At 41.9% G+C, this 17,167-nt stretch overlaps 1 protein-coding gene across 1 annotated transcript in view; it reads right to left on the bottom strand.

Moving 5' to 3' along the window:
* VWC2 (von Willebrand factor C domain containing 2) overlaps window positions 1–9,646 on the bottom strand; it is a 48,549-nt gene extending 38,903 nt beyond the window's left edge. Inside the window, exons 1-2 of the mRNA XM_054381874.1 lie at window positions 8,936–9,646; window positions 2,373–2,502 (exon numbers count right to left, since the gene is read on the bottom strand). Of these exons, the coding sequence (XP_054237849.1) occupies window positions 2,373–2,502; window positions 8,936–9,646 (841 nt within the window). The remainder of the gene's footprint in view (window positions 1–2,372; window positions 2,503–8,935) is intronic.
* Window positions 9,647–17,167: the final 7,521 nt, after the last annotated feature.

The following is a 17,167-nucleotide window of genomic DNA, read 5'->3' as shown; positions in this document are numbered from 1 at the left end:
GGCAAGTTGGGATAGTGTTTATGAAGTGAAAGGAAAGGCAGGGAAATGAGAGTTGGATTGTGTGCATTTTTGACACACAAATGTTAGTAAATGCAGAGAAACCAAACTTCACTCCTCACTCTTTATTGCTCTACCAAGGGTGGGACGCAGGTTATGACAGTGGTCACCTTGCTTGTGCACTTTCCATCGTTTCACCTGTCCCACCACTCAGATTATGTAGCTGAGCTCCCTGTACATCACCCAGGCTCTTCTAGGTCACTAACATGATGTTGATGATGTCATTGCTGAAATGATCAACCCTGAAGCACAAGGTGATGATTGCTTCCTTGACTCGCATTCACAGGACATTTGTTCCAGTAGGCTTGAGAACAAGTGGATGAGGCAGGCTAGGTTTTCCTGCTCAGTAGGTTTTTACTCCAATCTAATTAAAAATATTCAGCAATTCACTAAAGTTCCTTGCAAAATGCATGTGTTCTGTGCTTTAAAGCAAGCTCTAAAAGCAAATGGCCTGTTTTTTTTTTTAATGCACACCCCAGATGAAGAGGATTCCTCTGAAATTTCTTTTTGATATTGTACCAAAGCTGCTGAAGCAGAAAAGCTGAGCTTCTTCTGAACAATCTTGGGTTCTGTTGTTATTGTTAACAGCTTTTTTCCTCCTCTAAAAGTTAACAAGGAAAGCCACTCTTGGTTCTCTGACATGCAGAGAAAGTGACAGTATAGCCCACTGGAAACAGGCAGCTCTGGTCACCTTGGTCTGAAACTGGGTCAGGGATGCCAGCTTGTGATTATATCCAAGGCATATTCAAGTAATGTTGGGGATTCAAATGATGAGGACAAGACCACTCTTTTCTTGCAGGCAGATCCAAGTAATTCAGCTTTAGTGCTGTGAGAGAAGGCAGCCTGCTCACAATTAAGGCATGTTTTGTGTACAGTTTTTGCAAAAGGCCCCATTTCTGGCAAATGCCTAGGTGGATTCATACAAACAGAAAAGTCAAGGCCTGCACTGCGGTACCACCTCAATCCAAAGGCAAGCCACCATGGGGACATGGTTACCACAATGCATTATGTTGAATGTGCACAAATGGAAAGTCAGTCCAGCTCCAAAGAATGTTAACACTGCTGGAGAAATTCAGTGGGAAAGACTACACAGATTTAACACGTAGTTAAGTCTTACACTCAAGAGTCACTGCAAGCTAGGGAGCTACAGCAATGTGGCGCACACAAAAAGTTTGTAAGTGCAACAGGAAGACTCTTCCCTTTAAGTGTGTGCTAAAGTATTCTACAGACCCTATCACATCACCAGTCCCCAAATTCAGTCTTTCTCAGGAACTTCCTCTTTAGTCAGTTTTGCCCCCCAAAATGCCTGCCCTAATCTCCAAAAGCAAAGTGCCCTCAAGCTGTACAGCAGAGAACAAATTCCTTCAGGGTTCTAACAACCAATTAAGGTATGTGAAGCAATTACTTTTACACTCATATAAATGAGACTCCTCCAATGCAATTAATTGTCCTTTATTATCTATTGCTGAACCTGTAGAAAGTATATGCTGTACACCCTCTCCTCCCCTAACTTTTCTACAATTTTAATCAGTTTGTTTTAACTAATGTCATGGAATCTACCTATTCTAGAGAAATAATATATGGCTGTAAATTATCTGAATATTTTTAAATTACTTTTTTTCTTTTTAAGTATAATTTCATTTGAGATTTCGCAGCTTTCATTTCTATTAATAAATTATCATTTTCCTTTATAAGTAATGAGCTAGTGTGCCACGTAATCTTTTCCTCTAAATAGACCAAGACTTTGATCTAATGTAAGCCATTGCTGGGAGTAGAGACACTTTCTGTCTAATTTAGTTATGAAAAATATTCAATTAAACTTGGGAGTTTAATTCATTTAGTTATGAAAATTAAATGAACTCAATAAGGTACATTTGATCTGCCTCAGGAAAGGAAAAAAAAAAAGACTCTCTGAAAGGGCACCAAATAAGAAGAGAACAAAAGCAACTTTTCCTCTTGAAGTTGAAAGGTATATAATATGAAGAGCCTGAGTTCCATTTTGGGTGCCTATGTAAAACTTCTCCACAATGAGTTCATGCAAAATTTGTATCCAGAACTACAGGAATATCTCATATTAACACCCAAATTGTCTCCAGGGTAACAAAATACCCTGTAGGACACAACCGAGTCCCTCCCAGTCAAGGGTAGATCTGACTCCTCACATGAGAGAGACACCATTCATGCACAACTCCTTTCAGTCTCCGTTTGGCAAAAAAAAAAGAGAAAAATATTGGAATTATTTTTCAAAATGAGAGCAGACCAACATGGATCTCTCTGACAGAAGCCCCCTTCTAGTTCTGCAGGCCATCACTTACCATTCTTGCAGATAGGACAGCACTGATCAGGCTCATACACAGGATCCACACACTCAGTCTGGGGACAAGCTGAGACAGTGCACAGCACTTCACCATTGGCTTCACACCGACACTTCTCACATGGAGAAACCTGAAACACAAATCCAGTAACCTTTTAAATCTTTCAATTAATGGCCTACTTAAGTGTGCAATACCCACTTTTACACCCACATTGTTCTTTCCTTCACCTCTTTTTTCTACTCACTTCAAAACAAATGCTATTTGTGGTCTGAATAATGCAGAGAATGATGCTGGGGTCCTGCAAAATTACAGAACTATATCAGAAGAAACCCACAGATCCTGTTCTGAATCTGTGCACCAAATGCGAAAATCAAAGGGATCTTGGAAGCAAGAATACTTTAGACTCTTACCACAAATAAAGTAATTTTTTTCCTATGACATTTCTAATGAACTTCCAATAAATTAAGTTCATAATTTAGATTAAATATGTTTTACTTCTATTAGAGGGTAGAAAACTAACTTAGCAAAAAATACTGTACTTAAGAAAAAGAATAATTTGCAATGAGAATTCAGGAAAAAAAATTCCTTTGACTTCAGGTATTTCCCACAGGTGAATTTTACTTGGACCGTTCTCATAATACTTGTAAATTTCTGAAAAGAACAGAAATCCAAAAAAAGGAATGAAGCAAAATACAGGTTATCCTTTTTGCCTGCTGAAATGTTACTGGTTTTGAAGAACTCTACAGAATAGGCATAACCTAAGATACTTGAATGACCTACTTCACTATTTAGGAAAAAATGGGCTTTGAAATGTCTGCATCTGCCACATGAACAATTCCATCTGCCCTCTTCAGTGTTCCTGATCAGGCACTGCACATAGCTTTGCATATTCTCATACCATGCAAAGAGCTGGAGTTAGATGGAAGCATGTGCACTAAAGAAGAATAGAAGATATACTGTAAATCTCAGTGCTCTACTCCAGAAAACCACACTGTCATCTGTTCTCAGAGTGCAGAATGAAAACACAGCTGAATGTTATTATTGGTAATCCTCTAAATCTATAATCTGTACAGATTCTTGGTTTACTTAAAGATGAGGTTGTTTTTTTTATGGACCGTTTTTCATTCCTGTAATGGTTTAGTGCAAGGGCTAACCTGCCTGCTCCCCCAACACAAAAGTGAGGGGAAAAGTAACAGACAAAACTCAGGGTTCAGATAAAGAGATAAGAGTTTAATATAACATGAGATATCATAATCACAATGCATAATTACCTTAGTTCATAATCTAATTAATCTAACAATACAATGCATGATTACCTTATCTTAGCCTATTTGCAGAAGCAGCACAGTGAAATACAGGAAAAAAAACCCAGCATAAAACAGAAAGCCAAAACCAGTGCTGCCCAACTCCCACCCATTCCGCTGCCATGCCTGCGGAAAAGAACCCAGAACCCAGAAGCAGCAACCAGAAGAGGAAGCCTCCCATGTTGCAACTTTAACTTCAAGCCCCGTAATACTTTGCTGCAGTTAGCACTTTCATTTTTTGAAGCTGGCATGACTGCAGCATGGTATAAATAACAGCAGCAGATTCAACTCAGTCCATGACAATTCTATTTTCCAGATGATGCAAACAATCAAGTGTTGCATTTCTCCAATGCAGAGCAACCTCAAATGTATTAAAAAAAACCCCAAAAATTCTCTGTGAAGAATCATCCAGATGTCTAACTTGCAGATCATCTGTTTCTTTTCCTTATTTCTTAGGCAATTTTTTTGCCAAATCATTCTCTGTATCATTGCAAGCCATTCTCTGCTTGCTTGCCTATTTCACATACTTCTCACTTCCAAAGTTCAAATGTACCAATGCTTGCACAGCATCATCTCCAACTAAATGCTCATTCATGCTTTGCCACTTCTCTTCCCACCTGCCAGGTCTGTTATTTCCTTATGCACTCACATATCTTTTATGCTCTCCCCTCTGCTTAGAATGCCTAAAGAGAGTCTCATGCCGTGTTGCTTTCTGATTTTACTACTATTATTTATTTTAGGCTTCCTTTGATAGCTGCTACCAGTTTTTTTCTTTGCTTTACACTCTACCAGGGGTAACACCACACTACACATTTATAAAATGCTACAAGGAGGCTGACAGCCCAGTGCTGAAGATTTTGATTGCAGGCTTTGAGACAAGAACTTTGTCCTGTAATCGTTTATGAAGTGCTATGCTCACTTGTAGAGTTAGAGTGTCAATGGATAATGAGGTTTTTGGTTCAGTGTTCAGAGTTGAGGGTCAGGTGTTCTAGATAAACAGTTGAACCACATGTGAAATTTTGAACATCAGCAAACCTGAGTTCCTACCTCTCTGCAAGTCAGTAATAAGAATCCTTGCCTCTGGAGCTATATCATAGAATCACCCAGGTTGGAAGAGACCTCCAAGATCATCCAGTCCAACTGATCTCCCAGCCCTAAGCAATCAACTAGACCATGGCACTAAGTGCCTCATCCAGTCTTCTCTTGAACACCTCCAGTGATATCCCAAAATAATACTTACTAAATTATGAAAACAAGTTTTTTGAGGGGGATTGATTATTTTTAAAGTTATTTTTAAGGAATCCTATTTTATCAAAGCTACCAGACTTCAGTTCCAAGGATCGGGCTCAATGCAGCAAGCCTATGGCTTTCAATTGCTTTTAACATTTCTTGCCATGATTTGAAAATCATGCCAATCACTGAAGTTCAAGGAGACCAGTAACTACAACAACAGATATTCCCTCCCCCAGGACACCACTTGGTAGTCACGTCTTTCAATATTAGAACTAACGTACAAACTAGAGTATCTGATGATAATCAGGAAACAAGACAGCACACAGATGTTATGCCTAAAATCTCTCATCTGTAAAATTTAAGCATATTCTAATTAAGTAGATTGTTTACTAGAATTCCAAATTTGACAGAAGCTTAAAATTCTTAGAACAAGAAACCATTTAATGAAGCACTGAAAATACTATTGTGTAAGAAACAAAGTTGATCTAATTTTTCATAATGGTGATTTAGAAGAACGAATTTCCATTCTATACAGCACATACACTTGAAGACAACAATTTTCATGAATGAAGTACAGTGGTAATGTGGTATTGCAGCCATTAATACCTTTCCTAAGTAACAGATCATGGGATTTCAAGACATGCAGCACACCTTTAATAAGTACTGTCATCTGTACAGCCCACCACTATGAATAACAGTAGCAGCGTTAATCCAGGTGTCCATATGCTTATTTCTACAAAGCTCATCTCAGGGATATAAGTGAACCACACTGGCTACTGAAATGGTACTAGAGTCAACATTTATTGTGGGAGCCCAAAAAAGGTAGTAATAATGCAAAGTTTAGATGGCCTTCATGTCTGTGAGGCCCAGGAGATGCTAAGAGATGTTGTACCTCAGAACTGTGTGAGAAAAGGATGGGAGTAAAAAAGTAACAAATTGTTGCATCTTTGAAATGGATGGGAAGGCAACTGGGGAGAAGGGCCCCTCTTAAAATAAAGATGAATCTGTGGGCTTAACAATGCCACTTAACAAGGCTGTGGGAACGTGGAACTTCATCTACATCTCAATAAATAGCCACCAGCTCTGCAGGTCTGGGCTACTTTGTCCACACTGTGGCAGTGGTCACCTCCTCGCAACTGCTCTGTCAGTTGTATTTCTGCTCTCCCTGTTGAGACCAGCAGGTCCAGGATCAACATGCTCAAGGGAAACCCACAATTTATCTCCTCATCTTTGGACTAAACGGTTGTTCGTTGGGTTTTATATATCGTCAGGTTGTAACAAATTTCATTTGGAATTGTTGACTTCCATATTTCCAAGTATCTTACTCACAAATAAAGACAGTTTTTGGTAACATAGAAATTCTAAAAAGCACGCACAGAGCAAGAACTTCAAGAATTTAGGTCTTTCCCAAACATTAGACACTTCTGAAGATAATTTATGGTCCTTGTGATGTTACGACTTTGTAAGTCAGGCTGCATTTTCAAATGTTACTGTAATATTGAAAAACCCCTGGTGGAGAATGTACTCAGCAATCTCCAGCTCCAGTGCAGGATTTTATTCTTACAGGATTTCACCAACTAAGGCTTTTGCTCTCTGTTCTACTCATAAGGATGTCGTGGTTCTTCTGTGATCCTGCCTCATCAAACTCACAGGAAAGTAAACTGGTGTTGAAGAACTTTATGAGGACCTCATCTTTCTCCCACACCTATGCTGTGTTTTGTGTCAATATTAATGTCTCTGAAAATAGAAACACATGCATACACACACCCCAGCAAAGCTTGCAGGAAAGACTGGGAATCAAAGAAGAAATGTATCATATCTCCCATTTCCTGTCACATTCAGCTTCTGAGTTAGCACTGCCTCCTGTTAGGGCAACTTTTTGCCATGTCAAGCCATATATGAATTTTTATATATGCGAACTCCCAAAGGTGCATGCATATTTACACCTCTATACATAAATACTTGTGCAGCTAACACCACTTAAAAGTTAGGAGGTGACTTTTTAATTTCTTTAGTGACGTCTGGTACTCTGCCACAAACCACAGGTGCAGACACAGAAAAATCATATCGCTATCCATTTATAACTCCCTTTCTGACCTCAGTCAAGAGATTGCCTATTAGTAGTCTCTCCAAGACCATCAACTTTAAACTTGTAAAATGCCCTTTGAAACTGTGTCCAATTACTCTCATTTGCAACAGCTTCCACTGAGATGCAGCAATCTCACTACATCTGTACCTTGACAGACATCTTCAGTGATTGCAGTGACATGGGTAACAGCTACATTTACAGTTTTGTGCTCACAATCTTGGAACCAACATTGATGCTCAATGAAAAATCAAGGTCCACACAGCAAAATAAATAGTTCCACTGTCTAACTGCTTTGGCAACTTTCCTTGCATATCCTGAGCAGGTGTCCCTTCTCACTTGTGCTTCCAAAGCTGGCTAACACAAGTTAGTAATGCAAGGGCTGACGGCCAAATGGGGTTAAAAAGAAAAATGAATGACAAAGTCTTTTCAGGACATTTCTGTAAATGTCACTGTTCAGCATTCCCTTTCTACCAATGCTGCCAGTGATGTTCAAACATAATAGGTAGCCCTAAAGTTTTATTTTCTTACTACACACCTAACACAAGAAGTTATTTACAGCCATTCCTGCAACACCACTATATAAAAAGTCAAAGAAATACAGGTCGCTAGAAGAATGTGAATGAGGAACGAGGAACTTTTAAAACTGGCCTACAGAGAATGTGTGCAGAAGCACTACTGTTTTTGCTCTCTCACAGAATTAACTTTGCTGGAAAAGAAAGGATCTCACAATCCGGATCTGAAAATATCACACCAACTAGCCGCTGTTAAAATTATCTTCTCACTCTTGAAGTAGAAAACTGCCACCCCAAAGCTGAATGTAATCCTTGAAGGTGACATGGAAAAAGCAAGGATGATATGATGCTTTCCACCACACTCTGAAATCCACCAGTGCTCTGCACATTACTGCCAAAAGAGATTGTGATTTATTCCCTAGAGAGGAATTCTGCTCAGTTATTTATGTATTTTATTAGGTTGAAGAAAATGGAAAAATATTATGAATCAAAGCTGTTTCCAAGAACATGTAAATATCACAGAGAGCAGCAGTGGCAACTTATTTACAGCCTTCACTAATGCATCTTTTTTCTCCAACCTGAGAGGGGCTCAAGTTTCCAGAACCCTGAACTCGATTTCCTACTCCCTTCAACATATTCAGCTCAAACATCTCTGGTGTGTTCAGAAATGGCTTTTGGATCAGCCCTGCATCTAACAAACATTTGCAAGTAAATGCTTTGAGCCTGCTGGCAGGAAATTGCCCCCAACTTCAAGACTCTTCAGTGAACTGTAATAAGTTGCATTTTCGATGATACTGGCCTTGCACAATGATGCTAAAAGGCCCTAGTTTAAAAGGACTTCCCTAAACATTAAGCTTTTTAAGTCCTTTGTTTAGGTATCACTGTAATATAGATTGCGAACCATGCTTTTATTAACAAGAAGGCCCACAGTAATTCTCAGAAAGCAAACATTACACAGACTTGGCAGTGCAGTCTGAATGGTTTAAAAGCAAAAGATAAATGGCAATCACAAAAAAGGTAGTATCACAGACTTATTACTAGGAATAGAAGTCAGTCTGCAAAATCCTGCTCAGTCACTGCAAGGTGGACATTTCAGTTAACAGTTAAACAAGGAAATGTATTGCTGAAAATTTTCATAAACCCCACATCACCACTGGGCAGCATCTTTTCAAGTAGCATGTTTTACTGTAAATACCAAAGGAATTAATAATGATCACCCCCCTCACTTAAATATGTTACAGTATCATAGAGCAAGAAGGGTCATGTTTAAGGGGAATATTTTACAGCACTGCAGAATTAGTATTAACACAGAAATGAAAATGGGAGCGAGAGGCCAGAACACCCACTGAGAAAGCACTTGAAAAATACAGTGCCACTCGAAACAAGACGAGAACCCACAAAATTACTTTTGGCTTCAGCCCTTACCATGAACTCCTCTAGGGTCTGGTAGGTTTTCCCTCGAAACTCGCAGTAGTTCTTCCTCTCTTTGCACTGCGGGCAGCACTGCGTGGTGTCCACATGGATGCATCGAGGGTGGAGCCTAGGGCACTCGGGTTGTATGCACAGTGGGCCCTCCTCTGTGCAGAGGCAGGGGCAGGCTGAGGGGCCTGGCGCAAACTTCTCCCCGATGGCATATACAAAGCCGCTCTCGTCCACGCAGCCTTTCCCACGGTAGTCTGGATAGGCGTACTCCTCCGGCGGCTCAGGAGTGACGCTCGCAACAGCTTCTGGAAGAGAATCCTCAGCCACCTGAGGTTCCTCGGGAGCGGCATCCCTTTGCTCTTGCACTTGAATGCTCCCAGATTTACTGCTCGTCCCCTGGCTGTTCCAAGCCTGCTTTTGCTTAGTCCAAGACTCCTTGTTCGAGTAGTTCCTGTTTCCTTTGCTCTTCCAGTCCCTGCTACCCTCTTCCCTCCCACTTCTGCCGATCTCATTCATTTTTCCTGGGCTTGTCTGGCTGTCCCTTGTAGATGTGTGATCCCTCTTTTCCTGGCTTGCCTTTATCTCCTGTTTGTCTTGAGCCTTGGCCAGTTTTTGTACAGGTATAGTGGAACTACAGAGGGCAACCATGAGGCAGCAGGTTACGAGAAGAGAACTAGAGAGAGCTCCAATTGCCATTGCAGTAGAGCTGGGCATCCCCTACTGCATCCCACAGGGGACACTGCATTCACATTGGAGGGTAGCGCTTCACAGATCCCCAGTCTCCTAGGAAGAGAAGCATTAGGAACACTTCAGCTTCTGCACTTCCCCCCCCCCCCCCCCCCTCTTCCTTCCACTGATGCAACATCTCAAACAATATGCAACCTGCCTCGGTAGTTTATGCAAAAGGCAACAGCCTGCTGCTGCATCCCTCCTCCTTCTCCCTCGCTCTGCAAAGTCTTATAAATAGCAGAGCTCTGGACACAGACCGGGCGTCTTCAGCTCTGTGACAGCACCACACAGAACTCTGGGGAGTTGGGATTTGCAAATACAGATACATGCAAAACACACAGGTTTGGAGGTTATTTTTCCTTTCAAATGACATGTGAAGAGGACAGACACATACTGAATTAAATGGAGCTCCCCAAAACACAGCAGAGTCTGGAACAGACATCACCCGATTGAGTCCTATTCACTGACTGCATGCACGTTGATTTTCATCTACCTCCTATTTTCAATAACCTCTCATTTAATATGTCGTTGGGGCTTTTTGTTGGTTTAGGATTTGTGTGTGTGTGTGTGTGTGTTTGTTGTTTTGAGGTGTGGGTTTGCTTTTTCCTTTCCTCTGAAAAAATACCTACTGGTGAGCACATTTCTGTTAAAGACACATAAAAACAGGCACGTAAAAGCGAACAGAGGCAAACTACCTCTCTTCTGAACTACCTCAAGCACGCATCGCCTTTCTCCCCGTGTTTAATGGAAAGCAGAACCGTTAAGAGTTTCCGCTACAGCGGGTCATTTAACCCACATCCTTCAGGAGTTCAACAAAATTCACGGCTCCCGTCCTTAAGACGCTGCACACCAAATCGGTAAAAAACCAAATCAAAACAGAAACCAAAAACACCACCACCAGAACCAAACAAACACCCCCACTTCCCAAAAACAAACAACAAACCAAATAAACAGCAAACCAAAATACGTACACTGCTCCGGCTACCATAAACGAAGGAGCGCCAGCCTCTCACACGGGCCCACCACCGAGGCACCGCTCCTCAAAGCCATTTAAAAGCCTCTCTCTCCTCCCGCGCGCCTCCCCGGCCCGCAGCGGCGGCGGCACCGCGGAGCAGTGCGCTCCGCCCGCCGCGGGAAAGCCGAGGCACCGCGCCGCCCGCCCAAACTTTCCGGCGGGCCGTGCAGCGCCGCCCGACACCCTCCCGGTGGGATCGCGGGTATGCCGGGACCAGTCCTTTCCTCAGCCGGGCAGTCTTCCCTGCGCCCCGGCCCGGCGCCTCCCTACCTGTGCTGGAGCCAGGCTCAGCCACGCCAGCGGCTCGGGGCGGCGAGCTGCGCCCCGCGCGCGGCTTCCATGGCGGGGCCGCGGGCGGCCGGCCGGCCGGCGTCGCCTTGTTGCTGCCCGCCCGCCGCCGCCTGCGCGGACCTGGAGAGCCTGCAGCGCGGCGCGGCGGCCAGCGGATCCGGCCCCGCCGCCCCGGGGGCGGGCTCCGCCGCGGCCCCCCGTTTCTCTCACATGGCGGCCGTACGCCTCCGTCCTCGGAGACCGCGGCGATGGGGCGGACTGGGGCACCTCCTGTAGCTCCCCCGCCGGGCCAGGAGCAGAGCGCAGCTAGTCGCCGCTTGCCTGGGGGCTGCGGTACCTGGAGCGGCCGCGCATCGCCTTTGCCCGCCCCTCCCGCCGCCGGTACGGATGTACGGGGTGGGAAGAAAGGGGCAGACCCACGAGTGTCGCCGAGCCCCACGGCGGCCACTCTGTTGGCCTCGCCGGGGCTGAAGTAGCCTGGCGCAGCGAGGTGCAAGCGGCTGTCAGGAGGAAAAGTGGGGCAAACCGGGCCTTTGGGCCCAGCCCCACACACCAGAGGCTGAAAGTTTTGCCGAGATAAGGGCGTCAATTTGCCGCGTGAGTTTCGTTCTCTGGCCGCGCAAAGCCTGCGGCTCGATGCGGCGGGGATGGGCGCGCTCCTCTTTGTGTCAGGCGCGTTCCCGCCGCACCGCTGCTGAGGCTGGATGCTCCGTAGAGGGGCGCAGGTCCCCGGGGGTAAGGTGCCACGCAACAACCGGTCCCGGCTACAAAGCCGCGCTGTAGCCTGTTAATCAATGTTTAATTGGGACAGCGCAGAGTGTGCCCGGCTCTGACTGTCCATGCAGCAGCAGCAGATTACTCTGCGTTACCTCTCTCCGGCCAGCCTTTTCTACCATTGAAGTGGGTTTGCCAGTTAAAATCTTTACTTGTGTTTTTGAATGGCAAATGGATACTTTTGTACTTAAATATAACTACATTTTCCTTTTTTTTTCTTTTTTTTTTTTTTGGTGCTTTTGATATACAGAAAGAGACAATAAACTTTTGTAAAGATGATGACTGACACATACCTGATCTATTGGGACAGAAATGCAAAAGAAAAGGTAGAGGTACTTTTGTTCTGGAGCTGAGGAAGCATTCGAACCCCAAATGTTATTTATTTGTGGATTTATTTTTAAGCTGCATTAGATAACATGGCAGCATAATCTTCTGTGAGTTTTGCTTTACAGATGTTTCAGAGCATTCCCAGCTGCACTAACCCTCCAGCCTGCTGTACCTTACTCATGGCTAGGGCTGGATTTCCTGAAGTACTTGGCATTGTAACTCAATTTTTTAGGCTAGGTAAATTTTTCAGATTTTTTTTTTTCATTAAAATGGTAGCACTGCAGTATCAGTACTCAGGAGAGCAGTGAAAAATCTGCTGAATACCAATGTTTCACTGTTAAGTACCTTCATGAGTGCCTGTTATTTGTGAAAACCCAGACAGTTAAACTCCTTCACAGGAGGCTGCAGGTGCTCTTTTGACTGTTGGCTTCTTGCTGTAAACATGTATGAGTCCTATCTAGTTTTCAAAATTATTTCTATTGACACAATCTCATATGCCTCAATCAGATATTCAGCAGCTAAATAATGGTTTCATCTTCTGAATCTTTAACATACAAGACTCAAGATTTGAATGATATGAAAAAGTCGAACATCTCCATAGGTCACACTATTAAAATGAAGTTCCAGATTGCTGTGGGGTTTCTAGACAAATACTAGACCTTTCTCATTACCTGACTAATAATTGTTAAGAAGCATTTGTCTTTAAATTATAATCTCATTACTTCTGAATAAAGAATTAAATCTTCGCCTTTTCTAAAACCAGTAATTTTATGCATTATATAGCTTAAGCCCTGACATAGGGTGAGAAACCAGTGCACATCTAAAAGAATAAGTTGAACAACTGTCTTTCCATTGTGTTCACAAGCCTGAAAGCTTTTCTGTCAAGCAAGCAACAGCTGGGTGGTTTGTTTTTTTTGTTTTTTTTTTTGAGAAAGGGGACTGGGGAAGGCAATGTCTGTGATAAAGAGGAGAGAGAAGACAATTTGTGATTCTGACATTTTCACGTTCCCAGGTAAAACTTCACAAAATCTGAGATTATCAGTATCCAACACTCTCTCTGTAGGAACTCTTCCTCTCCCAGACCTAGTTACGTGGCACACCAATCAGCTGGGGATAAAACTGAAGATATGTGTAACAAGAAAGGCAAAGCCTCAGAGAGCACTTTCGTAGCAACAAACTGCATCTCATTCTAGCCTTCTTGGAGAAAGAAGAGCTAAATATCCACTTTTCTGTTTCTAAAATATTTCTTATTGCCTTCAGCCTCAGTTTATTCATATTCTTAGGTATATTAAGTGATGGATTGTACCTGGCATTAGGACCCTTGCATTACCGACACTTTACTGCTTCACTGATATCATAGCATCAAATTGTAACATATTATAGTCCAAAAGGTCAAATAGCAGATATGTAAGAAATGTTTGGTGTTTTCTTTAGTGTGAATTCCCAACTAGAAGAAGGCTACTTTTAACAATGTCTTTAATGTGAGACTTTATACTTCTGGTATAACATGTAAAACCCTGGGGATTGAAATCTTTCTGTTTATTCACAGGATGGACAGAGCATAAAAACAGAGGGCCATTTTTCCCACTCTGTTTCCCCCCTAGGCAACAGTGGGAAAGACAACTGTGTCTCTGAATGACAATCTAATTCTGCATGCCATTCAAGATGCTCTCCCTTCCACTATGTCTTCTCTGCATGGTGAGAACTTTACGTTAGCTACATCAGAGCTGTCATATGCACAAAAACACTGGTTTTAGTTTAATTTTACTAGTAAGCAGTTTGATGGAAAACAAAAAAGGAACTCAGTAGCTGAAATAAAAATGGTGCTGGCAAGGAAATACTTAAATGAAACTGGTGTGATGACCATCTCCATTTGACTAGGCTCAAGACAGTGAGGGTGGACATCCATGCTGAAGATAACTGGCTTTTAGTCAGAAAAAAAAAATGTACTCCATGACTTTAGGGGGACTGAAAGTTTGAAGAAATATTTGCCAAGAGTGGCTTTCATAGGAATGACAAGAACCTAACCACAGGATGTATTTTTTCCAAGTTAAAATAGGTTGTCTGCTTGGTTAATAACAATGTAAAAATTAAACCTATACAGCTATGCTGACACTACACTGGACGTCTAAGCAATGAAGAAAACCACTTTTAGCCTAATATATGGATAAAGTGAAGTCAGGGATATGCAAATACACCAGCGTAGGCATTCATCCCTTCACATGATACCTTGCAGGGAGCTGTCATGGATTGAGTTGAACCTGCTGCTGTTATTCATACCATGCTGCAGTCATGCCAGCTTCAAAAATGAAAGTGCAGAATGGAGCAAAGTATTATGGGGCTTGAAATTCAGATTGCAACATAGGAGGTTTTCTGTTCCAGTTGCTTCTTCTGGGTTCTGGATTCTTTGGAAATAGTTCTTTTCTGCTGGGATGGCAGCAGGACAAGGAGGGATGGGGGAATAGTTTTCTGGCTTGGGCTTTTGGCTTGCTGGCTTCTGCTTGCTGCTGCTTTGTGCCATGCTTTTTCTGCAAATAGACTAAGGTAATTATGCATTTTGTACTGTTTATCTGATTTTGATCAGTAAACTCTATTCTTATCTCACCTTTTTTTTTTTTTTTTTTTTGGTCTCAATTGTGAGTTTTTGTGTGTTACTTTCCCCTCACTTCTGTGTTGGGAAAATAAGGTAACCTGCTGGTTCAGTTTGACCCCTTTTGGTCTGACTCAAACCATTACAGGAGTGTGCCCCATCTTTCTATTTTAATAGAAGAAATGTCACCTAGTGTCCCCCTTTCACTTTTCTTCAGATAGAAGATAGGGAGAGAAAAGAGTAGGAAGCTCTATGAGAGCCCCCAGAGCTGGGTGGGCAGGGTAGAAGGGCAGAAGAGGAGCCCCAGTGCAACTGGGGAGCAGGGGCAGTATTGAGGAAACCCCACACAATAGCAAGATTTGCTATGGTGACAAGGGTGTCACTGGGCCCTTGGAGAGGACAGGGCATTTTCTGGGGGAACAGTATAGCAATTATGCACCTTGTGCACCCATCTCACCTCAACAGCTCTGAAACTGTGAGTTTGCAGGGGAGAAAAAGTCCCCAAAGTGTAACTAACTCATCTGGCAAAACATATAATCAAGTCTTTTTATTTTGCTTCATTTCATTATTCCTTCAGAAAGGAGAAGAGTTGTTTTATGAAAGGTATTTTTTATTGTGGTGCTAAAGTGGCAGCTACTAAGGCAGGTTCACACCACAGCCTTCAAAAGGTAGCAATTTGTGCAACAGTATTAGTCCAGCCATATAAAGTAAGGCCCTCAAATAGCAGTTCAAAAACGGAAAGAGAGAGACAAAGCCCAGGTACATATTACTCTAACAAATCATTTGTAATTGAAAGGCTTGATTGTAAATAAGCAGTTTAAACAACTGCTGAAAACAAAACAAAACAAAACAAAACAAACCCAACCCCAACCTCCCACCATAACTATTTAAACTAGGTTACCTTTTATCTTTTCAGTTTTGTTTCATCTGGTTTTTTTATGCCACTTGTCAAGGGATACTGAATGCATACCGTTCCAGTTCTCCATTTTTTTCACTAGTCTGTCTCTTTAGTTGACTTGTAAATAGTTATTGAAGAAGTATTACACAAGCTGTGTTTACAATTGTTTTCATTAATTCTATTTAAATTATTCAGTTTTTCAACAGGTTGCAATATGTTGCAATGTTACTTATTCTGCTTTGCTTGGGTGAAAAAAAAAATTAAAAACCCCTCTATCATGTAGAGTTTAGGATCTTCAGTACAAGGATTATCTTTACACTTCTATAAATCACAATTTGCATGCTGGAAAAAATATTTTCTTTTATTTTAAATTTTGCTTATTACTTGTAATACAGAAAAAAAAATCTCTGTAGACCAGTGGGAAATGTAAACCTTAGAAGTTGTAAGTTTATGAAACATCTTTTATAGGATATGTTTTGCTGCTACTGGTTGACATTTTAAGAACTCCCCCTTTAGCTTACAATTTCTCTCATTATTATGAAAAATGTAAATACAATGGTGTGATGATGTTGGCTAGGGTAGAGTTATTTTTCTTCACAGTAGGTTGTATGAGGCTGTTTCGATTTGTGCTGGAGCCAGTGTTGATAGCTCAAGGATTTTTTTTTTAGTTACTTTGAGCAGTGCTTGAACAGAATCAAGATTTTTTCTGCTCCTCACACCACCCCACCAGCAAGTGGACTGAAGATGCATAAGAAATTGGGAGGGAGCACAACTGGGACAGCTGACCTCAACTGACCAAAGGGATATTCCATACCGTACGATGTCATGCTCAAACTATAAAGCTGAGGTGAAGAGGAGGAACAGGGGAAGTTTGGAGTGATGAGGTTTGTCTTCACAAGTTAGTGTGACGAAGTCCTGCTTCCCTGGAGATGGCTGAACATCTGCCTGCTGAATGCAAGTGGTGAATAAATTCTTTGTTTTGCTTTGTGTACAAAGCTTTTGCTCTACCCATTAAACTGTCTTTATCTCAATCCACAAGTTTTCTCACTTTTACTTTACCAATTCTCTCCTCCATCCCACTGAGGGGGAGTAAGTGAGCAGCTGTGAGGGGCTTTAGTTGCTGGCTGGGGTTAAACCATGAGAAATAGAAATAAAATATTGAAGATTTTGTAAAATTTAAAATATTCTAATTAAAAGTATTCATAGCAAGACTTGTTCCAAAGTGTGGGAAAGAAGAATGGTTTTGTTTAAAACAACTTAGAAAAGCTCTTTCTGTAGTGGGATAAATTTCTGTAGGATTTCTACAATTCTACTGCTTTTCTAATGGAAGTTTTGCCAATGTAAACTTCAGAAAAGTGTTATTACCATCTTAACCACAATGGTTAAATAATATTTAAAATCGTGTAGCAAAACCTCTGGAAAATGAAGAGGATTCAGTTCAGGACATGTGCCTATGGGCTTATTCTGGGGAAAAAAATAACTGTCTATTCAAAATGCAGTATTTTGTGCTTGTAGTTAAAGGACACAAGAATGATTATAAATGGATTTTGCTGCACCTATTTTCAGCACAATTTCTGTGGCCTAAGGAAACCAGATGTTGATCTTGGCTAA

Source organism: Indicator indicator, chromosome 6, assembly GCF_027791375.1.
Source record: "Indicator indicator isolate 239-I01 chromosome 6, UM_Iind_1.1, whole genome shotgun sequence".
NCBI lineage: Eukaryota > Metazoa > Chordata > Aves > Piciformes > Indicatoridae > Indicator > Indicator indicator.
This window is presented reverse-complemented; position numbering and strand designations above follow the sequence as displayed.